Source organism: Oncorhynchus clarkii, chromosome 18, assembly GCF_045791955.1.
Source record: "Oncorhynchus clarkii lewisi isolate Uvic-CL-2024 chromosome 18, UVic_Ocla_1.0, whole genome shotgun sequence".
NCBI classification, from domain to species: domain Eukaryota; kingdom Metazoa; phylum Chordata; class Actinopteri; order Salmoniformes; family Salmonidae; genus Oncorhynchus; species Oncorhynchus clarkii.
Genome location: NC_092164.1, coordinates 8,515,475 through 8,542,903, shown reverse-complemented (window position 1 = coordinate 8,542,903; position 27,429 = coordinate 8,515,475). Strand labels below are relative to the sequence as shown.

The window sequence follows — 27,429 nt, the reverse complement described above, 5'->3', positions numbered from 1 at the left end:
TGATCGTATGGTTGAGCATGGTGTACTTCTTATAGAAATGTTTATTCAAGTTACGCCACTTTTTTTCTCCGTCAACAAGGGTAACGATTTCAAATGTACCGCCATTTATTCCCAATGAGCTAATGTTGTTGAGGAACAAGTTGCCCACGTTGAGGGCACGGAGTTGCAACTTGTACCAGAGGGGAATGTTATGCAGCAGAAAAATATTGTTGTAGAAGGTAAGGATGTATCTGAAGAGTCATGTCCTCAGACTGGTGAGGAGTTGCCCAGAACAAGTGCTGGGGTACAGGGGGGGGGGGGGGCTTCATGTGGAGCTAGTCTCCCAGGTAGTGGAGGAGATGCCCACTACGAGTAATGGGGTACAGGAGGGGGTTCATGTGGAGCTAGTCTCCCAGGTAGTGGAGGAGATGCCCACTACGAGTAATGGGGTACAGGGGGGTTCATGTGGAGCTAATCTCCCAGGTAGTGGAGGAGATGCCCACTACGAGTAATGGGGTACAGGAGGGGGTTCATGTGGAGCTACTCTCCCAGGTAGTGGAGGAGATGCACACTACGAGTAATGGGGTACAGGAGGGGGTTCATGTGGAGCTAATCTCCCAGGTAGTGGAGGAGATGCCCACTATGAGTAATGGGGTACAGGGGGGGTTCATGTGGAGCTAATCTTCCAGGTAGTGGAGGAGATGCCTGGTACGAGTGATGGGGCGTTAGTGTGGAGTGTTGAGAGGGATGTGGTAGAAGGGAGTCAGGGGTCTGTGGCCTCAGTTGAGGAGGATCAGGAGAAGGATATGGATATCTCTATTGATAAGATAGCAGCTGGTGACGACTCAATTTACGATCTAGAGGAGGTAAATGCGTTCCTGGATCAGACTTTTGGGAAATCTGTCAAATTGGCAGATTTTTTTGATGTTTATAAGTTTGTGAGGTCAGCTGTGATGTTACAGAATATGGTGGGGTTAGACCAGCTGTGATGTTACAGAAGACGATGGGGTTAGACCAGCTGTGATGTTACAGAAGACAGGGGGGTTAGACCAGCTGAGTGAGAAGAAGTGTTGTTGCTTGAGGAAATGTGTTACTGTTATCACTGCAGCCAAAGGTAGTGGGAAACGTGGTCAGGTTCAGAGAAAAATAAAACAATGATTATGATCATGCCTCATAGGGTGTTTCTTTCTCTTTGTCTGGTTTCTCTGTGGTTTCTTCTGCTTTTCCTTTCTCTTTTCTACATGGAGGTACTAAGGGTCGGTTCTCTCAATATGAATGGGGGAAGGGACAGAAATAAGAGGGCTTGGGTATTAGAAGTAATAAAACAGAAAAGGCTTAATGTAGTTTTTCTACAGGAAACACATAGTGATGAGGTTAATGAGGTTGACTGGGGTATGTGGTGGGAGGGGCAGCATATGCTCAGTCATGGTACTAATTTCAGTGCTGGGGTGGCAATCTTGTTTTCCTCAGGCTGACACGGAACCCAAACCGGCGGAGCCATCGTGTATACATGTATTTTATCCCCCTGCACCAAACGGGATCACGACACGCAGGTTACAATATCAAAACAAACTCTGAACCAATGACTTTAATTTGGGGACAGGTCGAAAAGCATTAAAAATGTATGGCAATTCAGCTAGTTAGCTTGCACTTGCTAGCTAATTTGTCCTATTTAGCTAGTTTGCTGTTGCTAGCTAATTTGTCCTGGGATATAAACACTGAGTTGTTGTTTTAACTGAACTGCGCAAGGTCCTCTACTCTGACAAATGAATCCACATATAAAACGGCCAACCGAATCGTTTCTAGTCATCTCTCCTCCCAGGCTTTTTCATCTTTGAATTTATATGGTGATTGGCATCTACACTTTTTCCACGACAACCAGCAAACTTTTTGTCATTCAATCATCCACGTGGGTATAACCAATAAGGAAATGGCATGTGGGTACCTGCTTCTATAAATCAATGAGGAGATGGGAGAGGCAGAACTAGCAGCACGATCTGCGTCAGAAATAGGAACAACTTCTATTTTATCCCTTGGCGTAGCAGAAGCTCGTTGATGTGAGCGAGCAGTGTGGGGCAATAACTGTATAACAGAGATTGTATTGTATTTTGCGACGCTCGCGCACACAACATGTCCAGTCTAGTCAGCATGTCCAGTCTAGTCAACATGTCCAGTCTAATCAGCATGTCCAGTCTAGTCAGCATGTCCAGTCTAGTCAGCATGTTCAGTCTGGTCAGCATGTCCAGTCTAGTCAGCATGTCCAGTCTAATCAGCATGTCCAGTCTGGTCAGCATGTCCAGTCTAGTCAGCATGTCCAGTCTCGTCAGCATGTCCAGTCTGGTCAGCATGTCCAGTCTGGTCAGCATGTCCAGTCTGGTCAGCATGTCCAGTCTAGTCAGCATGTCCAGTCTCGTCAGCATGTCCAGTCTGGTCAGCATGTCCAGTCTGGTCAGCATGTCCAGTCTAGTCAGCATGTCCAGTCTGGTCAGCATGTCCAGTCTAGTCAGCATGTCCAGTCTAGTCAGCATGTCCAGTCTGGTCTGCATGTCCAGTCTAATCAGCATGTCCAGTCTGGTCAGCATGTCCAGTCTAGTCAGCATGTCCAGTCTCGTCAGCATGTCCAGTCTCGTCAGCATGTCCAGTCTCGTCAGCATGTCCAGTCTCGTCAGCATGTCCAGTCTAGTCAGCATGTCCAGTCTAGTCAGCATGTCCAGTCTAATCAGCATGTCCAGTCTCGTCAGCATGTCCAGTCTAGTCAGCATGTCCAGTCTGGTCAACATGTCCAGTCTAGTCAGCATGTCCAGTCTAGTCAGCATGTCCAGTCTGGTCAACATGTCCAGTCTAGTCAGCATGTCCAGTCTAGTCAGCATGTCCAGTCTGGTCAACATGTCCAGTCTGGTCAGCATGTCAGGGGTGACTGTGGTATCTACTACAGAGATGGTCAACGGTCAAGGTGATTGTTATGTTTTTTTAATGTTTATGCTCCTAATGAGGGTACAGAGGGTATTGCTGTATTTGATCAAATAAAGGAAACCTTAAGACAGTGTGACCAAGAGGGGTGTATGGTTTTAGGGGGGGACTGGAAGTGTACAGTAGACTTTACTGTTGATCGTACTGCTGAAGAACCTCACCTGCGGTCAGCCACTTGGCTGTCTGGTCTGTGGCTTTCTGATGTGTGGAGAGTAAGGAATGCACAAGTTAGGCAGTACACATTGCTAAACGTTAATGAAGGTCATGTCAGTGCAGCAAGGTTAGACAGGTTGTATGTATCTGATCACTACTGTAGTAGGGTTGGAAGGTTAGACAGGTTGTGTGTATCTGATCACTACTGTAGTAGGGTTGGAAGGTTAGACAGGTTGTATGTATCTGATCACTACTGTAGTAGGGTTGGAAGGTTAGACAGGTTGTATGTATCTGATCACTACTGTAGTAGGGTTGGAAGGTTAAACAGGTTGTATGTATCTGATCACTACTGTAGTAGGGTTGGAAGGTTAGACAGGTTGTATGTATCTGATCACTACTGTAGTAGGGTTGGAAGGTTAGACAGGTTGTATGTATCTGATCACTACTGTAGTAGGGTTGGAAGGTTAGACAGGTTGTATGTATCTGATCACTACTGTAGTAGGGTTGGAAGGTTAGACAGGTTGTATGTATCTGATCACTACTGTAGTAGGGTTGGAAGGTTAGACAGGTTGTATGTATCTGATCACTACTGTAGTAGGGTTGGAAGGTGTGATATTACTCCTGTGGGTTTCTCTGATCATCATAATGTGTATGTTGATATTCACTTGTCCATGAAGGTCGTCACTTTACTGGTATTTTAATGTTAAGTTGTTACATGATGTCATGTTTTGTGAAAGGTTTTTTATTGTTTTGGGAAAAATTGAGGGGTATAAAAAGGGAATATTGAGTCCTTGAGACAACGGTGGGAGGTTGGGAAGAAACAAATACGATGGTTTTGTCAACAGTATACTGCTCTGTCTCGTATTGAAGTTAGGGCCCTTGAACAGGACATCAAATCTATTGAATTGAAGTTGCTCACTCAGAATGACCCCGGACTAGTCATGAACTTACATGACGAGAGACATGAACTGAGGTCGTTTCTGCATGAAAGAGTGAAGGGTGCCTTGATTAGGTCTCGTTTCGCTTCCCTCAAGGATATGGATGCTCCTAGCGCTTTAAAAAAAACCTAGGACAGTCGACATTGCAACGTAAACAGATGGTCTGCCTTCGTCTCCCTGATGGGAAGGTGACCACGGATGACAGTGAAATGCGCCAACATGCCGTGGATTTCTACTCTGCCCTCTATAAGGCGGAGGATTGTGATTCTCTGTGTACTGAACAGCTGTTACATGGACTTCCTCAATTGGGTCCTGAGCAGAGAGCTGCTTTGAACTCTGACGTTACCCTGCAGGAGATGTCCACAGCAGGTATGCAGCTCATGGTGTTCATACTTGCGTACTATTGTTTGTACAGATGAACGTGGTAAATTCAGGTGTTTGGAAATGGCTCCCAAGGATGAACCAGACTTGTGGAGGTCTACATTTTTTAACCAAAGTTTGTTAACAATACATTTGTGAAGTGGTTGAAAAACGAGTTTTAATGACTCCAACCTAAGTGTATGTAAACTTCCAACTTCAACTGTATTTTACGGCAGGCAGCAATGTAGTGCGCTGCCAACCCACAGCTCTCTGCGTCCTCCCCCAACAGGACGGGTAGCCTATCCTCATCAGAGAGGTCTTTCAAACCTTGAATAAGGGTTTCAAATTTGGGGAAATGACACTCTCTAATTGTTTTATATGTTTTACATTTTGTCAGGAAATGCAGCTCCGTCTCAGGTTCTGCTGTTGTGAAGTGGTTGCACAGCCTTTCCTCTACAGTGAGCCAGGTTCTGCTGTTGTGCAGTGGTTGCACAGCCTTTCCTCTACAGGGAGCCAGGTTTTCCTGTGTCTACCCTTCTCCATGGCAAGGCTGTGCTCACTAAGCCTCTCTCTCTCATTAGTGTACGATGTTTCAAGTGCTGACATGGTTAGAAAGGGTATTTACATTCACTGATACTATTCACTGATACTATTCATTTCTCTCTCTCTCTCTCGCTCTCTCTCTCTCTCTCTCTCTCTCTCTCTGACTCACAGTATATACACGTTCAGACACACACAGAGACACACACACGCCAGAGGATGTGTGTGAGACATTGTCAGACTGATGGGCACAGGCAGCTATGCCAGCCGGGCTCCAGTACACCAGGATGTTCCAGGCTACCCTGGCACACAGCAGCATTACATCTGACCCCAATACTGAGGAGGAGGAGGAGGAGGAGGGATGATTGAAGACGAATGCAGAGGGGTAGGGGGGTGGGGGGGGGGGGGTGCTGTGACAGAGATAGGGACCGAGAGACAGGGGGAGGGGGGGGGGGGGGGGGTGACATAGATAGAGACCAAGAGACAGAGAGAGAGGGGGGTGAGGTGACAGAGAGAGGGGGGGAGAGGTAGAGACAGAGAGAGAGAGGGGGGTGAGGTAGAGACAGAGAGAGAGGGGGTTGAGGTAGAGACAGAGAGAGGGGGGGGTGAGGTAGAGAGAGAGGGGGGGTGAGGTAGAGACAGAGAGAGAGGGGGGTGAGGTAGAGAGAGAGAGAGAGAGGGGTGAGGTAGAGAGAGAGAGAGGGGGGGGGGGGTTGGGGGGGGAGAAGGGAGAGAGCGGGGGAGAAGGGAGAGAGGGGGGTGAGGTTGAGACAGAGAGAGAGGGGGGTGAGGTAGAGAGAGAGAGAGAGAGAGAGAGAGAGCGAGAGAGAGTGGGGAGAAGGGAGAGAGGGGGAGAAGGGAGAGAGGGGGGAGAAGGGAGAGAGGGGGATAAGGGAGAGAGGGGGATAAGGGAGAGAGGGGGGAGAAGGGAGAGAGGGGGGAGAAGGGAGAGAGGGGGACCGTGGTGAGGAGGCGATGAGACATAGAGACACAGAGATGAGAGAGGGGGTTGAGGTAGAGACAGAGAGAGAGGGGGTTGAGGTAGAGACAGAGAGAGAGGGGGGGTGAGGTAGAGACAGAGAGACAGAGAGAGGGGGGTGAGGTAGAGACAGAGAGAGAGGGGGTTGAGGTAGAGACAGAGAGAGAGGGGGGGTGAGGTAGAGACAGAGAGACAGAGAGAGGGGGGTGAGGTATAAACAGAGATGAGAGGGGGGGTGAGGTAGAGACAGAGAGAGAGGGGGTTGAGGTAGAGACAGAGAGAGGGGGTGAGGTAGAGACAGAGAGACAGAGAGACAGAGAGAGCGGGGTGAGGTAGAGACAGGGGGGGGGGGGGTGAGGTAGAGAGAGGGGGGGGATAAGGGAAAGAGGGGGGGAGAAGGGAGAGAGGGGGATAAGGGAGAGAGGGGGGAGAAGGGAGAGAGGGGGACCGTGGTGAGGAGGCGATGAGACATAGAGACACAGAGATGAGAGGAGCAGTTGAACTATTAGCTCCTGTCTTTTCCTCATCATGCCATCATTACTTCATTGGTGTCCATATCATCACCTGTGTAGAAAGAGCTGGATGGATGAGCGCTGTTTAACTGTCTAGGACCACAACAGCACGCCAGAGAACACCATGCCTACCAGACATCAGTCAACTCCAAACACATGGCATGCCCATCAGCTGGCACAGTTATAGTGTGAGAGGGAAATAATAACATACGTGTCCTACATCACTGTGTAAGACAGTCACAGACATTAGTTGACACCCACCCCGTGGGGGGCTAGTGTGATTAATTGGGTGCTGATGGCTGGTAATAGTTCTACTGTAGTCACACTCTGAACAGGCTGACCCTGTCCTCCCTCTGTAAACACACACACACACACACTCTACGTCTATCCCTCTCTCGCTCTCTCTCATTCTCTCTCTCTCTCTCCCCCCTATCTCTCCCTCTATCCATCTCTCTCTCCTTACAAATGATCCAACATCAGCAGCCTAGTTTCACCTTGCCAGGAGGGATGATATGTGTGTGTGTGTGTGTGTGTGTGTGTGTGTGTGTGTGTGTGTGCAACCAGTAGGTACCTATTCCCCTTACCGTCTGCATATGACCAGACATAAATCAGTTCTACAGTAGATGACAATGTGGGTGATGTGTCCTCAGGCCAACACAGCCACTGGGCCAGTGGTACTGTACATTGAACCAGTGTGGTCATTTATACACCACAACTGCCTAAAGGATATATATGGAACATACTGCTAACAATAGGAGCACCATAAAAGCCTTTCTCTCTCTGTCTCTATACCAGTCTGTCTCTCTCTCTCTTTCCCTCTCTTTCCCTCTCTCTCTCTCTCTCTCTCTCTCTCTCTCCCTCTCTCTCTCTCTTTCCCTCTCTCTCTTTCCCTCTCTTTCCCTCTCTCTCTCTCTCTCTCTCTCTCTCTCTCTCTCTCTCCCTCTCTCTCTTTCCCTCTCTCTCTCTCTCTCTCTCTCCCTCTCTCTCTCTCTTTCCCTCTCTCTCTTTCCCTCTCTCTCTCTCTCCCTCAGTCTCGCTCCATCTCTCTCTCAACATCAGATAGTCAGTCCTGTGTTCAGATCCAACTCTCCATTTCTAACTCACTAAGTACTCGGCAGCAGACCACCGCTGGTAATTGCTCCTTAGAGTGTTCCCACACACACGCACACACGCACGCACGCACACACACACACACACACATCTAGGCACACACTCAAACACACACCTACACACATACACCTAGACACACACACAAAACGTAGCAGACAGTCACCTTGCAGTCCAGTAGAAATATGGCTGCTCCTTTTCAGGGTTTAATGTTACATAAAACTCTAAGCGAAAATATAGTCTGGGGGAAGAGGGGGAAGGAGGGAAGGAGTGGGGAGGAGGAGGGGAGGAGGGGGAAGAAGGGGGGAGGAAGGGGAAGGAGGGAAGGAGTGGGGAGGAGGAGGGGAGGAGGGAAGGAGTGGGGAGGAGGAGGGGAGGAGGGGGAAGAAGGGGAGGAGTGGGGAGGAGGAGGGGAGGAGGGAAGGAGTGGGGAGGAGGGGGGAGGAGGGGGAAGAAGGGAATGAGTGGGGAGGAGGAGGGGAGGAGGGGGAAGAAGGGGGGAGGAAGGGGAAGGAGGGAAGGAGTGGGGAGGAGGAGGGGAGGAGGGAAGAAGTGGGGAGGAGGAGGGGAGAGGGAAGGAGTGGGGTGGAGGAGGGGAGGAGGGAAGGAGTGGGGAGGAGGAGGGGAGGAGGGGGAAGAAGGGGGGAGGAATGGGAAGGAGGGGGAGGAAGGGGATGGAGGGGAGGAGGGGGGGGCATTAGGGGGAAGGAGGGGAAGAGGGGGGGGTAAAGAGGGGGAGGAGGGGAGGAGGGGGTAAAGAGGGGGGAGGAGGAGGAGGGGAGGAGGGGGTAAGGAGGGGAGGAGGGTGTGTGATGTGGTATAGTATGGTATGGTATGGTGTGTTGGGTTGGGTAGGGTTGGGTTGTGGTGTGGTGTGGTGTGGTATGGTATGGTGTAATGTGGTGTAGTATGGTGTGGTATGGTGTGGTATGGTATGGTGTGGTGTGGTGTGGTGTGGTATGGTGTGGTATGGTATGGTGTGTTGTGATATGGTGTGTTGTGGTGTGGTGTGGTGTGGTGTGGTGTAGTATGGTATGGTATGGTGTGGTGTGGTATGGTATGGTATGGTGTGGTGTGGTGTGGTATGGTGTGGTGTGGTGTAGTATGGTGTGGTGTGGTGTGGTATGGTATGGTATGGTGTGGTGTGGTATGGTATGGTGTGGTGTGGTATGGTGTGTTGGGTTGTGGTGTAGTGTGGTGTGGTATGGTATGGTGTGTTGTGATATGATGTGGTATGGTATGGTGTGGTGTGGTGTGGTGTGGTGTGGTATGGTGTGTTGGGTTGTGGTGTGGTATGGTGTGGTATGGTGTGTTGGGTTGTGGTGTAGTGTGGTGTGGTATGGTGTGTTGTGATATGATGTGGTATGGTATGGTTTGGTGTGGTAGGGTGTGGTATGTTATGGTATGGTGTGGTATGGTATGGTGTGGTATGGTATGGTGTGGTATATTATGGTATGGTGTGTTGGGTTGTGTTGTGGTATGGTGTGGTATGGTGTGTTGGGTTGTGGTGTGGTGTGGTATGGTGTGGTATGGTGTGGTATGGTGTGTTGGGTTGTGGTGTGGTGTGGTGTGGTGTGGTATGGTGTGTTGGGTTGTGGTGTGGTGTGGTGTGGTGTGGTATGGTGTGGTATGGTGTGTTGGGTTGTGGTGTGGTGTGGTGTGGTGTGGTGTGGTATGGTATGGTGTGGTGTGGTGTGGTATGGTGTGGTATGGTGTGTTGGGTTGTGGTGTGGTATGGTGTGGTATGGTGTGGTATGGTGTGTTGGGTTGTGGTGTAGTGTGGTGTGGTATGGTATGGTGTGTTGTGATATGATGTGGTATGGTATGGTATGGTATGTTATGGTATGGTATGGTGTGGTATGGTGTGGTATGGTGTGGTATGGTATGGTATGGTGTGGTAGGGTGTGGTGTGGTATGTTATGGTATGGTGTGGTATGGTATGGTGTGGTATGGTATGGTGTGGTATATTATGGTATGGTGTGTTGGGTTGTGGTGTGGTATGGTGTGGTATGGTGTGTTGGGTTGTGGTGTGGTGTGGTGTGGTGTGGTATGGTATGGTATGGTATGGTGTGGTGTGGTGTGGTATGGTGTGGTATGGTGTGTTGGGTTGTGGTGTGGTATGGTGTGGTATGGTGTGTTGGGTTGTGGTGTAGTGTGGTGTGGTATGGTATGGTGTGTTGTGATATGATGTGGTATGGTATGTTATCGTATGTTATGGTATGGTATGGTGTGGTATGGTATGGTGTGGTATGGTATGGTGTTGTATGTTATGGTGTGGTGTGGTATGGTGTGGTATGTTATGGTATTGTATGGTGTGGTATGGTATGGTGTGTTGGGTTTTGCCGTGGTGTGCCGTGGTGTGGTATGGTGTGGTATGGTGTGTTATGGTATGGTATGGTGTGGTAGGGTGTGGTGTGGTATGTTATGGTATGGTGTGGTATGTTATGGTATTGTATGGTGTGGTATGGTATGGTGTGTTGTGCCGTGGTGTGCCGTGGTGTGTTATGGTATGGTGTGTTGTGGTATGGTGTGGTATGGTGTGGTATGGTATGGTATGGTGTGGTATGTTATGGTATGGTGTGGTATGGTATGGTGTGGTATGGTATGGTGTGGTATATTATGGTATGGTGTGTTGGGTTGTGGTGTGGTATGGTGTGGTATGGTGTGTTGGGTTGTGGTGTGGTGTGGTGTGGTATGGTGTGGTATGGTGTGGTATGGTGTGTTGGGTTGTGGTGTAGTGTGGTGTGGTGTGGTGTGGTATGGTGTGTTGGGTTGTGGTGTGGTGTGGTGTGGTGTGGTATGGTGTGGTATGGTGTGTTGGGTTGTGGTGTGGTGTGGTGTGGTATGGTGTGGTATGGTGTGGTATGGTGTGTTGGGGTGTGTGTGTGGTGTGGTGTGGTGTGGTGTGGTGTGGTGTGGTATGGTGTGGTGTGGTGTGGTGTGGTGTGGTGTGGTATGGTGTGGTATGGTGTGTTGGGTTGTGGTGTGGTATGGTGTGGTATGGTGTGGTATGGTGTGTTGGGTTATGGTGTAGTGTGGTGTGGTATGGTATGGTGTGTTGTGATATGATGTGGTATGGTATGGTGTGGTGTGGTGTGGTGTGGTATGGTGTGTTGGGTTGTGGTGTGGTGTGGTGTGGTGTGGTATGGTGTGGTATGGTGTTTTGGGTTGTGGTGTGGTGTGTGTGTGGTGTGGTGTGGTGTGGTGTGGTGTGGTATGGTATGGTATGGTGTGGTGTGGTGTGGTATGGTGTGGTATGGTGTGTTGGGTTGTGGTGTGGTGTGGTATGGTGTGGTATGGTGTGGTATGGTGTGTTGGGTTGTGGTGTAGTGTGGTGTGGTATGGTATGGTGTGTTGTGATATGATGTGGTATGGTATGTTATGGTATGTTATGGTATGGTATGGTGTGGTATGGTGTGGTATGGTGTGGTATGATATGGTATGGTGTGGTAGGGTGTGGTGTGGTATGGTGTGGTATGGTGTGTTGGGTTGTGGTGTGGTGTAGTATGGTGTGTTGGGTTGTGGTGTGGTGTAGTATGGTGTGTTGGGTTGTGGTGTGGTGTGGTATGGTGGGTTGTGGTGTGGTGTGGTGTGGTGTGGTATGGTAGGGTGTGGTGTGGTGTGGTAGGGTGTGGTGTGGTGTGGTGTGGTGTGGTATGGTGTGGTAGGGTGTGGTGTGGTGTGGTAGGGTGTGGTGTGGTGTGGTATGGTGTGGTAGGGTGTGGTGTAGTATGGTGTGGTGGGTTGTGGTGTGGTGTGGTGTGGTGTAGTATGGTGTGGTGTGGTGTGGTGTAGTATGGTGTGGTGGGTTGTGGTGTGGTGTGGTACTATCATACACACTACATGGTTATTTTATGTGTTGGGTTGTGGTGTGGTATGGTGTGGTGTGGTATGGTATGGTGTGTTGGGTTGTGGTGTGGTGTAGTATGGTGTGTTGGGTTGTGGTGTGGTGTGGTATGGTGTGTTGGGTTGTGGTGTGGTGTGGTAGGGTGTGGTGTGGTATGGTGTGGTAGGGTGTGGTGTGGTGTGGTAGGGTGTGGTGTGGTATGGTGTGGTAGGGTGTGGTGTGGTGTGGTAGGGTGTGGTAGGGTGTGGTATGGTGTGGTAGGGTGTGGTGGGTTGTGGTGTGGTATGGTATGGTATGGTGTGGTAGGGTGTGGTGTGGTGTAGTGTGGTGGGTTGTGGTGTGGTGTGGTATGGTGTGGTAGGGTGTGGTGTGGTGTAGTATGGTGTGGTGGGTTGTGGTGTGGTGTGGTATGGTGTGGTAGGGTATGGTGTGGTGTAGTATGGTGTGTTGGGTTGTGGTGTGTTATGGTATGGTGTGGTGTAGTATGGTGGGTTGTGGTGTGGTGTGGTATGGTGTGGTAGGGTGTGGTGTGGTGTAGCATGGTGTGTTGGGTTGTGGTGTGTTATGGTATGGTGTGGTGTAGTATGGTGGGTTGTGGTGTCGTGTGGTACTATCATACACACTACATGGTTATTTTATCTCCCCTGCCTCTTTTCCTCTGCCTTTTATTACCTCTCACCCCCACATTACACAAATCTATTTTCTGTACTACTCTCTATCTCTCTCTGCACCTTCCTGCCTGGGGGCTATCACACATCTCTCTCTACCCCTCTCTATCTCTCTCTCTAAATTCCCACACTCCCCACTCCCTTGTCACAGCTGCCACTTCCCCTCACACACTAATTTATTACAGGTCACCAGGGAGTTACAGGGAGGAGCCGTTAAAAAGGACACGCCCCCGGCACGTCCCACCTACACAGAGAAGCTGTCCCACACACAGACACTCTCTCTCTCAATTAAATTCAATTGGCATGGGAAACATGTGTTAACATTTACAAAGCAAGTGAGGTAGATAATATGCACAAGTGAAATAAAAAATAAAAATGAACAGTAAACATTACACATACAGAAGTTTCAAAACAATAAAGACATTACAAATGTCATATTATGTTTGTATACAGTGTTGTAATGATGTACAAATGGTTAAAGTACAAAAGGGAAAATAAATAAACATAAATATGGGTTGTATTTACAGTGGTGTTTGTTCTTCACTGGTTGCTCTTTTCTCGTGGCAACAGGTCACACATCTTGCTGCTGTGATGTCACACTGTGGTATTTCACCCAGTAGATATGGGAGTTGATCAAAATCGGGTTTGTTTTCGAACTCTTTGTGGATCTGTGTAATCTGAGGGAAATATGTCTCTCTAATATGGTCATACATTGGGCAGGAGGTTAGGAAGTGCAGCTCAGTTTCCACCTCATTTTGTGGGCAGTGAGCACATAGCCTGTCTTCTCTTGAGAGCCAGGTCTGTCTACGGCGGCCTTTCTCAATAGCAAGGCTATGCTCACTGAGTCTGTACATAGTCAAAGCTTTCCTTAAGTTTGGGTCAGTCACAGTGGTCAGGTATTCTGCCACTGTGTACTCTCTGTTTAGGGCCAACTAGCATTCTAGTTTGCTCAGTTTTTTTGTTAATTCTTTCCAATGTGTCAAGTAATTATCTTTTTGTTCTCTCATGATTTGCATGCGTCTAATTGTGTTGCTGTCCTGGGGCTCTGTGGGGTCTGTTTGTGTTTGTGAACAGAGCCCCAGGACCAGCTTGCTTAGGGGACTCTTCTCCAGGTTCCTCTCTCTGTAGGTGATGGCTTTGTTATGGAAGGTTTGGGAATCGCTTCCTTTTAGGTGGTAGTAGAACTGAACGTCTCTTTTCTGGATTTTGATAATTAACGGGTATCGGCCTAATTCTGCTCTGCGTTCATTATTTGGTGTTCTACGTTGTACACAGAGGATTTTTTTGAAGAATTCTGCATGCAGAGTCTCAATTTGGTGTTTGTCCCATTTTGTGAAATCTTGGTTGGTGAGCGGACCCCAGACCTCACAACCATAAAGGGCAATGGGTTCTATGACTGATTCAAGTATTTTTAGCCAGATCCTAATTGGTATGTTGAATTTTATGTTCCTTTTGATGGCATAGAATGCCCTTCTTGCCTTGTCTCTCAGATCGTTCACAGCTTTGTGGAAGTTACCTGTGGCGCTGATGTTGAGGCCGAGGTCCATATAGTTTTTTGTGTGCTCAAGGGCAATGGTGTCTAGATGGAATGTGTATTTGTGGTCCTGGCGACTGGACCTTTTTTGGAACACCATTATTTTGGTCTTACTGAGATTTACTGTCAGGGCCCAGGTCTGACAGAATCTGTGCAGAATATCTAGGTGCTGCTGTAGGCCCTCCTTGGTTGGTGACAGAAGCACCAGATCATCAGCAAACAGTAGACATTAGACTTCAGATTCTAGTAGACTGAGGTCGGGTGCTGCAGACTTTTCTAGTGCCCGCGCCAATTCGTTGATATATATGTAGAAGAGGTTGGGGCTTAAGCTGCATCCATGTCTCACACCACGGCCCCGTGGGAAGAAATGTGTGTTTTTTTGCCTATTTTAACCGCACACTTGTTGATTGTGTTGTTTGTGATCTTATAATGTCGTAGGTTTTACCCCCAACACCACTTTCCATCAATCTCTCTCTCTCTCTCTCTCTCTCTCACTCTCTCTCTCATTACTGTTTGGACTCACTGTCCTACTAAAGTAGTTACACACACAGGAAACAGTTGATAGATACAGACTAATATGTGTTTTCCGGCTTACATCAGAAGGCTAAAAGTTGACCTGTGAAATAACTATACTACCTTATAGTATAGTTAATTCAGCAAGTGGGGTTGTGTTATCCCTACTGTCCACAACATAACACAATCATCTGGGCTGTTTCATATTAAGCACACACACAGATACATAGACAGAGAGAGAGAAAGAGAGACACACACTCACATACCAAACCAAGATTAAAAGCAAGGTGTGGAATGTTGAAGCAGTCTATATCACTCAATGGGCCAGTAATTAAACAGATTAGCTGCTGTGAATATCTGAAAAGGGATTAGCAGGCAGATAATAACATGGGAGAGGACACAGAGTGCATTCCACTTTTGTTATTATCTATTTCACTTGTTTTGGCAATGTACACATATGTTTCCCATGCCAATAAAGCCCTTAAATTGAATATACAGTGCCTTGCGAAAGTATTCGGCCCCCTTGAACTTTGCGACCTTTTGCCACATTTCAGGCTTCAAACATAAAGATATAAAACTGTATTTTTTTGTGAAGAATCAACAACAAGTGGGACACAATCATGAAGTGGAACGACATTTATTGGATATTTCAAACTTTTTTAACAAATCAAAAACTGAAAAATTGGGCGTGCAAAATTATTCAGCCCCTTTACTTTCAGTGCAGCAAACTCTCTCCAGAAGTTCAGTGAGGATCTCTGAATGATCCAATGTTGACCTAAATGACTAATGATGATAAATACAATCCACCTGTGTGTAATCAAGTCTCCGTATAAATGCACCTGCACTGTGATAGTCTCAGAGGTCCGTTAAAAGCGCAGAGAGCATCATGAAGAACAAAGAACACACCAGGCAGGTCCGAGATACTGTTGTGAAGAAGTTTAAAGCCGGATTTGGATACAAAAAGATTTCCCAAGCTTTAAACATCCCAAGGAGCACTGTGCAAGCGATAATATTGAAATGGAAGGAGTATCAGACCACTGCAAATCTACCAAGACCTGGCCGTCCCTCTAAACTTTCAGCTCATACAAGGAGAAGACTGATCAGAGATGCAGCCAAGAGGCCCATGATCACTCTGGATGAACTGCAGAGATCTACAGCTGAGGTGGGAGACTCTGTCCATAGGACAACAATCAGTCGTATATTGCACAAATCTGGCCTTTATAGAAGAGTGGCAAGCAAGAAAGCCATTTCTTAAAGATATCCATAAAAAGTGTTGTTTAAAGTTTGCCACAAGCCACCTGGGAGACACACCAAACATGTGGAAGAAGGTGCTCTGGTCAGATGAAACCAAAATTGAACTTTTTGGCAACAATGCAAAACGTTATGTTTGGCGTAAAAGCAACACAGCTGAACACACCATCCCCACTGTCAAACATGGTGGTGGCAGCATCATGGTTTGGGCCTGCTTTTCTTCAGCAGGTACAGGGAATATGGTTCAAATTGATGGGAAGATGGATGGAGCCAAATACAGGACCATTCTGGAAGAAAACCTGATGGAGTCTGCAAAAGACCTGAGACTGGGACGGAGATTTGTCTTCCAACAAGACAATGATCCAAAACATAAAGCAAAATCTACAATGGAATGGTTCAATAATAAACATATCCAGGTGTTAGAATGGCCAAGTCAAAGTCCAGACCTGAATCCAATCGAGAATCTGTGGAAAGAACTGAAAACTGCTGTTCACAAATGCTCTCCATCCAACCTCACTGAGCTCGAGCTGTTTTGCAAGGAGGAATGGGAAAAAATGTCAGTCTCTCGATGTGCAAAACTGATAGCGACATACCCCAAGCGACTTACAGCTGTAATCGCAGCAAAAGGTGGCGCTACAAAGTATTAACTTAAGGGGGCTGAATAATTTTGCACGCCCAATTTTTCAGTTTTTGATTTGTTAAAAAAGTTTGAAATATCCAATAAATGTCGTTCCACTTCATGATTGTGTCCCACTTGTTGTTGATTCTTCACAAAAAAATACAGTTTTATATCTTTATGTTTGAAGCCTGAAATGTGGCAAAAGGTCGCAAAGTTCAAGGGGGCTGAATACTTTCGCAAGGCACTGTATATATATATATATATATATATATATATATATATATATATATATATATATATATATATATATATAGAGAGAGCGAGAGAGAGAGAGAGAGCGAGAGACAAACTACTTGGAATTATCCTGGGAGACAAACACACAAGCCCCCTATGAGAAGGAGTTACAGGGAGTCACAGTGAGCCAGAAGGAGTTACAGGGAGTCAGAAGGAGTTACAGGGAGTCAGAAGGAGTTACAGGGAGTCGGAAGGAGTTACAGGGAGTCAGAAGGAGTTACAGGGAGTCAGAAGGAGTTACAGGGAGTCAGAAGGAGTTACAGGGAGTCTCATGGAGTCACAGGGGGTTACTGAGAGTTACAGGGATTTACTGGGAGTTACTGGGAGTTACATGGACTCACAGGGAGTCACAGGGAATTACAGGGAGTTATAGGGAGTTACAGGGAGTTACTGGGAATTACTGAGAGCTACTGAGAGTTACAGGGAGTTACAGAGAGTTACTGAGAGTTACAATGAGTTACTGAGAGCTACTGAGAGTTACAGGGAGTTACTGCGAGTTACTGAGAGCTACTGAGAGCTACTAAGAGTTATAGGGAGTTACTGAGAGCTACTGAGAGTCACAATTAGTTACTGAGAGTACTGACAGCTACTGAGAGTTACAGGGAGTTACTGAGAGTTACTGAGAGTTACTGAGAGTTACTGAGAGCTACTGAGAGCTACTGAGAGTTACAGGGAGTTACTGAGAGTTACTGAGAGATACTGAGAGTTACAGGGAGTTACTGAGAGTTACTGACAGTCACAATGAGTTACTGAGAGCTACTGAGAGCTACTGAGAGTTACAGTGATTTACTGAGAGCTACTGAGAGTTACTGAGAGTTACTGACAGTCACAATGAGTTACTGAGAGCTACTGAGAGCTACTGAGAGTTACAGTGATTTACTGAGCGCTACTGAGAGTTACTGAGAGTTACTAAGAGCTACTGAGAGTTACAGGAATTACAGGGAGGTACAGGGAGTTACAGGGGCCAGAATGATCTCTATTTCCTCCATTGCGGTAATGAGGGAGACTTTGTGGAGATTAGCCTAATTGTATTGTTATTCTAATATCTCCCATTGTGCTGCTCTGAGAGGAGAGGAAAAGTGAGGGAGGAGAGTTGAATGAAAACAAGAAGGAGAAAAGGGAGAAAGCAGAGGGGACTCTGAGTCAGTGGTGGCAAAGCGTCTGAGCCTTGGGTTGTCCGGGAAACACTGTCAATCAAAGAGCTTAGAGTGCTTTTAAGAGGAGTTTTTCTTCAGAAAACCCAAGCACGCAAATGCACACATAGGAAGGACACACACACGCGCGCATGGATGCACACACACACACACACACATACAGTGGGGCAAAAAAGTATTTAGTCAGCCACCAATTGTGCAAGTTCTCCCACTTAAAAAGATGAGAGAGGCCTGTAATTTTCATCATAGGTACACTTCAACTATGACAGACAAAATGAGGGGAAAAAATCCAGAAAATCACATTGTAGGATTTTTTATGAATTTATTTGCAAATTATGGTGGAAAATAAGTATTTGGTCACCTACAAACAAGCAAGATTTCTGGCTCTCACAGACCTGTAACTTCTTCTTTAAGAGGCTCCTCTGTCCTCCACTCGTTACCTGTATTAATGGCACCTGTTTGAACTTGTTATCAGTATAAAAGACACCTGTCCACAACCTCAAACAGTCACACTCCAAACTCCACTATGGCCAAGACTAAAGAGCTGTCAAAGGACACCAGAAACAAAATTGTAGACCTGCACCAGGCTGGGAAGACTGAATCTGCAATAGGTAAGCAGCTTGGTTTGAAGAAATCAACTGTGAGAGCAATTATTAGGAAATGGAAGACATACAAGACCACTGATAATCTCCCTCGATCTGGGGCTCCACGCAAGATCTCACCCCGTGGGGTCAAAATGATCACAAGAACAGTGAGCAAAAATCCCAGAACTACACAGGAGGGCCTAGTGAATGACCCGCAGAGAGCTGGGACCAAAGTAACAAAGCCTACCATCAGTAACACACTACGCCACCAGGGACTCAAATCCTGCAGTGCCAGACGTGTCCCCCTGCTTAAGCCAGTACATGTCCAGGCCCGTCTGAAGTTTGCTAGAGAGCATTTGGATGATCCAGAAGAAGATTGGGAGAAAGTCATATGGTCAGATGAAACCAAAATATAACTTTTTGGTAAAAACTCAACTCGTCGTGTTTGGAGGACAAAGAATGCTACTGTGGAGCATGGGGGTGGAAACATCATGCTTTGGGGCTGTTTTTCTGCAAAGGGACCAGGACGACTGATCCGTGTAAAGGAAAGAATGAATGGGGCCATGTATCGTGAGATTTTGAGTGAAAACCTCCTTCCATCAGCAAGGGCATTGAAGATGAAACAATCCTACAATGTGATTTTCCGGAGAAAAAAAATCTAATTTTGTCTGTCATAGTTGAAGTGTACCTATGATGACAGGCCTCTCTCATCTTTTTAAGTGGGAGAACTTGCACAATTGGTGGCTGACTAAATACTTTTTTGCCCCACTGTACATACACATGCACACACACGCCACTCCCATAAATGACAATATACACACACACACACTATAGGATGAGAGACCCATCCCTCAGAGTGGTCACTGACAGCTTATTGTCCGCGTGGCCAATTGGATGTTATAATTAAAGAGACACTAACCAGGCTGACGAAGAGAGAGAGAGCGAGAGAGGGAGAGAAAGTGAGAAAGTGAGAGGAAGAGGAAGAGAGAGAGAGAGAGAGAGAGAGTTATACGCAGATAAGAGTCCCAGGAGACACAAACATCTTGGCCTACACAGAAAGAGAGGCAAGAGGACAGAACGGAGAGAAAAGGGTACAGGGAACCCAGCATGAGGTTCTGCAGTGTGCTGCTGCTGGCAGCACCGTAAGGAGGAGAGGGGGAAGAAGAGAGGTGGACGGGGTCACCCCCTCTCCGCAACATAAAGGGGGACGTTTGTTTCTGAGTGGAATTACAAGTGGTGGAGAAAACAAACCCTCCAGTCGCCTCAAAACCAAAGTGCTCCCCTCCCTCAATGGCAGCCCCTCCCTCAATGGCAGTGGATTCTAGCCCACTGTACTTCCCCCTCCCCTCTATCTCTCTTTCTGTGTTCTCCATTGTCTACAGAGGACAAGGGTCTAAAATTCTGTTTGGAGCTCTGGCATTTTAAACAGTCTAAACTATAGAAATCTGTGCCAGGCAAGGATTCAACTGGCCAATCAAAATGCCCACCAGGAGTTGGCATGAGATGGTTCAGCCCAATTAAAGCCATTATTATTGTCATTAAGCACAGAGAGACGCGGGTTAATGCTTCTTCTGTCCTGCCAAAGACTGAGCTATATATATATATATATATATATATATATATATATATAAAAAATGTGTTGTGTTGTGTCTATATATATATATATATATATATATATATAGAGAGAGAGAGAGAGAGAGAGAGAGAGAGAGAGAGAGAGAGAGGAGGCTGGTAGAAGGGGATGATTCCTACTCAGGCTGTTGAAACTACAGTTTCCCCATTCCTCCCTCTGAAAGACACAGTCTTGGATGTTTTCCTCTCACATGCTGTGCAGTTGTTCTAGCTCATGTAAATATTTTGGTTGGTTCACGAACTCATGAGACAGAAGCCTCTCTGTAGTGGAGCCAGGCAAACAAACGTCAAACCAACAACCGTCTGCCATTATATCACATTCAAGGCTTGAGAAATCTAAGCATGTGTTGCAGTAATACAAAGCACAGTGTGGAGCCGTGTTCATTCGGGTACGTTTGGAAATGTCTTGCAACCGAAAATGGAAATGAACGCTTCTTGTTGCACAAGTTCAGGTAGTCCCTCCATGTTTCAGTGTGTTTTCTTCCGTTTGGTGCCTAGTGAATATGACCCTGATTTTGAGAAGACTAGAGGACTGTGTCTCTCTCTTCCCTTGACAGTGTGCTTTGTCATGTGAAGCATCACAAACTCGTTTATTAAAAGGCTCTGCTTACAGTGGGCTGTATTGGGCAGCCATCGCTGGTTTTGATTAAAAGGCCAATGAACGAGCCACCGCTCACCGCCCCAATGTCACCCTGATTGAACTTATCTCAATCATTCTCTCTCTCTCTCTCTCCTCTTTCTCTCTCCCTCTCTCTCTCTCTCACGGCATTTCTCTCTGACACACACACACAAACAATACGTGTCTCTCTATCTAATAATGTGAACACACAGGATCACACTCATTTCCAGAAGTATAATAAACGCTAATCATGATGATGACAGCATAACGACAGAACAGACAAAGGTCTTTGTGGTAAAGCATAAATGATTGGCACCGGGCCATCTGATATCAACTCATTGTGCCAGAAGAGTAAACTAGATCCATGTCCCAAGCTCTCCAGTAGAGTTAAACAAAGAGATACAAGTTTAGACCGATGCTTTCTAAAGAGTATAATTAGCCTGCAATAAATTCTCATTTCCTCAAACCTCAGCTTTGGAGAACCCCCCTCTACCCCCTCCCCCAATGAATAATTTGATATTGGTATTCACTTGGTCCTCCTCCAGACAATTGCCATGAGAACCCCCCAAAATGTCACACCAACTGACTGCAGTCTGATTAGGACATAGTGCCATCTGCCTAGACAGACAGACGTACAATGGGGAAAATGCTCATAAGAGCATAAACAAAGATTTCAGGTAACAACATATAGGCCATGATATAAGCCTAGATCAGAACTTGGGGAGGTGACTGAGGCAGATGAGATGAAGGGTGAGATGGGGGACGTGTGGAGGGAATGCAGAGCTATATCTGGGGAGGTGGTGGGAGTCAACAACCCATTTCTATCACACACACACACGTACACACACACACACATTCACACACACACAAGCAAGAGACATAGCTCAGATTCTTAGGGGAAATTTGCATCACAAACATGTCTCTTGGCTGGAAGACGACATGCCAAATAACCCCGTCCATCTGTCTGGAGGCTGCTCTTCTCCCCACTCAATCCTCCCATCCCCCTCTCCTCTCCTTCTAGGCTCCTCCCCATTTCCTATTAATGTGTGTTATGTCTTATATAGTCCCTCTACTGTGGCCACACTTATGAAGTGCATTTCAGATTATGTCCATGTCCCAAATGGCACCCTGTTCCCTATATAGTGCACTACTTCTGACCAGGGTCTCTAGGTCCAATAGGACTGTGCTGAGAAGTAGTGCACTGCGTTGTGAATAGGATGCCGTTTGGGATGCAGACTTTGAGGTGGTCAGTGTATAGACCTATCTGTGCACCACCAGCACCACCACTACCTCAGTCTAGAGAACCAAGACACAGCAGGGGTGTGCTGGGGAGCATCACAGTCCTTATGCACCACCTTTCCCTCAGTCTAGAGAACCAAGACACAGCAGGGGTGTGCTGGGGAGCATCACAGTCCTCATGCACCACCTCTACCTCAATCTAGAGAACCAAGACACAGCAGGGGTGTGCTGGGGAGCATCATAGTCCTCATGCACCACCTCTACCTCAGTCTAGAGAACCAAGACACAGCAGGGGTGTGCTGGGGAGCATCACAGTCCTCATGCACCACCTCTACCTCAGTCTAGAGAACCAAGACACAGCAGGGGTGTGCTGGGGAGCATACCAGTCCTCATGCACCACCTCTACCTCAGTCTAGAGGACCAAGACACAGCAGGGGTGTGCTGGGGAGCATCCCAGTCCTCATGCACCACCTCTACCTCAGCCCAGAGAACCAAGACACAACAGGGGTGTGCTGGGGAGCATCCCAGTCCTAATGCACCACCTCTACCTCAGTCTAGAGAACCAAGACACAGCAGGGGTGTGCTGGGGAGCATCCCAGTCCTCATGCACCATCTCTACCTCAGTCTAGAGAACCAAGAAACAGCAGGGGTGTGCTGGGGAGCTTCCCAGTCCTCATGCACTATCTCTACCTCAGTCTAGAGAACCAAGACAAAGCAGGGGTGTGCTGGGGAACGTCCCAGTCCTCATGACATGTGTATATCAGTGATATTGCCTTCAGACAGATATGTTGCACATCCACCAAATCAAGACCAGCAGGTTGTCTCCTCACCTCAACACCGAGAGACCAGCGTTATGATGTCTAAACATGGTGACACCAATGTGCACCTCCACAATGTTACTATTGTCTTATACACTATATTAGAACCTAAGTCAAGTCCTAAAATAGAATAGTATAGACTAGTCTAGCATAGAGTAGTATAGACTAGTCTAGAATAGAGTAGTATAGAATAGAATGGTATAGAATACAATAGTCTATAATAGAATGGTATAGTATAGTATAGAATAGTATTGAATAGTATTTAATATAATAGTATAGAATAGTCTAGAATAGAATAGTATAGAATAGAATAGAATGTATAGAATAGAATAGTATATAAAACAATGGTATAGAATAGAATAATATTGAATATAATAGTACAGAATAGTCTAGAATAGAATAGTATAGAATAAAACAGAATAGAATGGTATAGAATAGAATAATATAGAATAGTCTAGAATGGAATGGTATAGAAAATAATAATATAGAATAGTCTAGAATGGAATGGTATATAATAAATTAGAATGGTATAGAATAGTACAGAATAGAATAGTCTAGAATAGAATAGTATATAATAGAATGTTATAGAATAGAATAGTAAATAATAGTATAGAATAGAATGGTATAAAATACCATAGAATAGTATAGAATATAGAATGAAATAGAATAGAATAGTATAAAATAAAATAATATTGAATAGTGTAAAATAGAATAGTATAGAATAGAATAGCATATAATAGAATAGTATAGAATAAAATAGAATAGTATAAATAGTATATAATAGAATAGTATCAAATAGAATTGTATAGAATAGAATAGAATTATATATAATAGAATAGTATAGAATATTATAGAATAGAATGGTGTAAATTAGAATAGTATAGAATAGAATAGTATAGAACATAATAGAATAGTATAAAATAGAATATGATATAATAGTATAGAATAGAATAGTATAGAATATTATAGAATATTATAGTATCGAATAGTATAGAACAGAATAGAATCAAATAGTATATAATAGAATGTAATTGAATAGAATTGTAAATAATAGAATAGGATAGACTAGAGTAGTTTAGAATAGAACAGAATAGAATTGTATAGAATAGAATAATGTTGATTTCCCAGGGTGATCTTCAGTTGTGGCAAGTCTGCTAAGATATGTAACAGCAGCATTCAGACAAGCCAGATAGGATCCTACAAATGGATCTGAAAGAAACGCAGGATATTGTGTTTGAATGCAACACAGATGTACTGTTCTGTAAGGGAATGAAACGTTTGAATTTTATTCTAAAGGACTATTAAAGGCCCAGTGCACTACTTTTGTGAGAAAAAAAAAACATTAAAAAAACAACAACATTTATATTGTTTTATTATTGTCATTTTTGTCATATTATTGTCATTTTTCAGCACCGTACTTCCCACGGCTGTGCTGATAGTTCAGGTCCTCATATTTTGCACTGCTAAAATGAACTCATCAAAGCCCATAAAAAAGGAGAGGATGGGTTGAGGTGAGACGCGGGAGTTCAATTAATCAACATAAAAAGTAGAAGGTATAGTAGAAAAGTTCAAAAGCCAACATCATTTGGTAATTAAAATGCCCCCCTCTTTATCAACGGTTGAATGGATATGACAATGAACATGGACGGTAGCCAGCTAAGTCACATTCTCTGAAAACAATGATTTTAGCCATGGATTTGACATTCAATTGGATCGCTGACACAGCCAACCCCCACACATCAATGAGACGACAACAAACCCGATTCATAAACGGGCTCCATTTCAGTAGCAGGCCAAAATGCATAATGGACAAACAGGCTCGTAGGTTACGGTATGAGAACACCGAGGGACGAGCGTGGGACCCGCTCTGGACCGCGCGCTGGGAGGGAGGGAGAGGGGGGAGCGTGAGCTATTCGCTTGCCTCAGCGAGTGCCTGCTGATGTGAATGCCTCTCTACCATGCGCATTTGACCGAACAAGTGGCGGCTGCGGGACTGTTTCACCTGTCGCTTAAATTCTTTTCAGCTTGCAGGGAAACCACAGGGGGGAGGTGAACATCAAGGGGGAATTATTCGATTTGATTTGCTACATACGTTAAATATTGTAACATTATAAAATGTATTTTGCTGTTAATATAGAGGAAAGGAACCCCTCAACGATATTCAGCCGAAAGCATAAGACCAAAATCTACTATTCATATAGGTGATTCGCTGAAATAAATAGCCTAGGGTACATTATGATCTGATGAGACAATAGTCCACAGGACACTTAAACGAAAACTGTTGACGCAGTCAAGTTTGTTCGCAAACCAAATGTACAGGCTAAAGCATTGCTAAATAATCATTGCTAAAGACTCAAGGCTAGATATCATTAATAATTTTACAAGTAGCCTGTGTAATCACTGTGTTACGACAGAATCATGGCAATAACAACCAGCAAACGAAGAATTGCCTCTAACACTTCAGGCTATATAATTAATGACTAGCCCAACTCTCTCAAATACGGGAGAAAAGTCGTTTCATCCAGATACGACGCACCTGATAAGCAATACATAATCAATGCCTGGAGCTTATCGTTAGAAACTACGATTTTTTAAATGAAATCCATGACCCTCTGTGTGTGGGGTAGCCTATTCGAGTTGTATGACAATATTAATTCAAGACTATTCCCTAAGGGAAAGGTTGCCATCGGATAGGATTCATTAATAGTGACAATCTTGAGTGAGTGGGCATTATTGACATCCGGTGATGCACTTTGCGGAATGACATGCGTGTTTGTGAACTTCAGATTTGTTTACGAAGACGACTGCAGTAATGTCATGGACAATTACAACATGCCAGCTTGAAGTGTGTCAATTTACATACTGTTCTACTTCACAACAACATTTCATATCAGCAGCAGCGTGGTCAGTTATTTGTATTTTAGATCAATTATTACGGGCAGTTTACAACGGCAAATACCATAGCCGAAGACCTTGCTCATGAGCGCGCTGTCTGTTGCTCTCACTCACCTGACTGTGCTGTGCTCGGCCTGAACACCACGAAGGAGATGAGGAGACATCGAAGACACAGGGGAAACTTCATTTTGCACGGTTGCTGACGATAACTCCGGTAACTCACATGTCCAATAAGGTATTCCGTTATTTAAAAGGAAATATCGGCTCTTGACAGTTTCAGAAACTGGGTCCCCACGCGCGCGTCATGACGTCCTCCGTTTGCCCAAATAGTTCAATGCACAAGTTAAACGCGACGAAAACAGTAGGTTCGTTTGTAGTTCTTATAGTGACCAATGTTTTGACCGGTTTTGACCACTGATACTCCATGCCATTACTCCTCACACTACGATCCAGCAGACGGCTGGGGGGGTTTTGACACACCCCTTCAGTGCGGCTAACACCTCCTACAGTCCACTGATTGGTCGAGGGAAAGACTCTGAGCTTAATAAACACGCCCATATCACTCATATCACTCTCTCATTGGCTCATTAGGATTGATATACAGTTGTTCTCTTGATGCACAGTGTACACCTGTCTCAGACCCTGGCCTATACACTTCCCTAAGTGTGCGTAAAATGCGCATAGCCAACAATTGCATCGGAATAACTGTATGCGAAAAGTATTGTGCGTTTCTATTTTACTTTCTCTTCAGAAATGGTATTTGTTGACAGAATAGATGTTGACATTGACTAGACGTATTTGAATAGACCTTGAGGCTATAGTACACGTAACCTTACATAGAGGAGAAGAATTGTGCCTACTGCGTCCATTGAGAGCATGACGTGCCCAAACCAAAGTAGGTTAACCACAGAACCCAGATAGGCCGTCTAGAGCAAAACGACTCATATCATTTTGTGAAAACAACTAGGCCTCGTTATTGTTTTTATATCGATGTCAATCAGAATACAATCTTTCCTCAAAGTCAACACATTGCTGTGAGAGAAATGGCCAAAACACTCTAATGAATTAATGATGTATATGTCCCTGCCTCTGGGTCTCTCTGTGTCTGTCAAAGTGCTATGTGGCATATAGACATTATATGGACTATGATACTTTTACAGTTACAGTCTCTGTAGGATTCTAACAACATACTGCCAATAACCACAAGAGGGCCAAACTATATAGGCTTACTATGCATTTCAACATGGGTCCAACTGTAATACAGTATCATCCCCTGTAGTCCACACAGTGAATTGAATAACTGGTTATGCTTATAATCAGTAAGATGTAGGCCTACTCCTGTGTCTTACAGGGGGGAAAGCATGGTAGTTCAACATCTTATTAAAGGTAGGTCTGTGGTTATACATTTTTTTAAACATAATTATGATACAAATTAGGCTAATCTGCTAAAGTAGATAATGTGCATATATATATATATATATATATATATATATATATATATATATATATATATATGTGTGTGTGTGTGTGTGTGTGTGTGTGTGTGTGTGTGTGTGTGTGTGTGTGTGTGTGTGTGTGTGTGTGGTAGTTGATGCCTTAGTAATGGTAAATATGTATGTCTTCTAACCCACTACACTCTTAGAGAAAAAGGATCCAAAAGGGTTATTTAGCGGTACCCATAGGAGAACCCTTTTTTGGTTCCAGGTAGAACCTTTTTTGGTTTCAGGCAGAACCTTTTTTGGTTTCAGGCAGAACCCTTTTGGGTTCAATTTAGAGCCCTTTGTGGAATGTGTTCTACATGGAACCCAAAGGGGTTATTGAAAGGGTTCCCCTAGGGGACAGCCAAATAACCCTTTTAGGTTCTAGATAGCACTTTTATTCCTAAGAGAGACCCACTGTACACCAACAGGTCTAACTTATATGACAGGAGCCCCTCATACTGGTCATTGGCTATTATCTGCTGCCATCTAGGGGAACTACATAAGGTAGATCTACTTTTATTGGAGAGATTCAGGGGTGGTGGGAGAAACACAAGATCCATTCACACATCAAATCAAATGAAATGTATTAATAACGCCCTTTACATCAGCAGATGTCACCAAGTGCTTATACAGAATCCCAGCCTAAAACCCCAAACAGCAAGCAGTGAAGACGTAGAAGCACTGTGGCCAGGAAAAACTCCCTAGAAAAAGCCAGGAACCTAGGAAGAAACCTAGAGAGGAAC

At 45.4% G+C, this 27,429-nt stretch overlaps 1 protein-coding gene across 1 annotated transcript in view; it reads right to left on the bottom strand.

The window, feature by feature from the left end:
• Positions 1–25,712, bottom strand: part of LOC139372981 (receptor tyrosine-protein kinase erbB-4-like) — a 560,371-nt gene extending 534,659 nt beyond the window's left edge. Inside the window, exon 1 of the mRNA XM_071112889.1 lies at positions 25,320–25,712. Within this exon, the coding sequence (XP_070968990.1) occupies positions 25,320–25,392 (73 nt within the window). The 5' untranslated portion in view covers positions 25,393–25,712. The remainder of the gene's footprint in view (positions 1–25,319) is intronic.
• Positions 25,713–27,429: the final 1,717 nt, after the last annotated feature.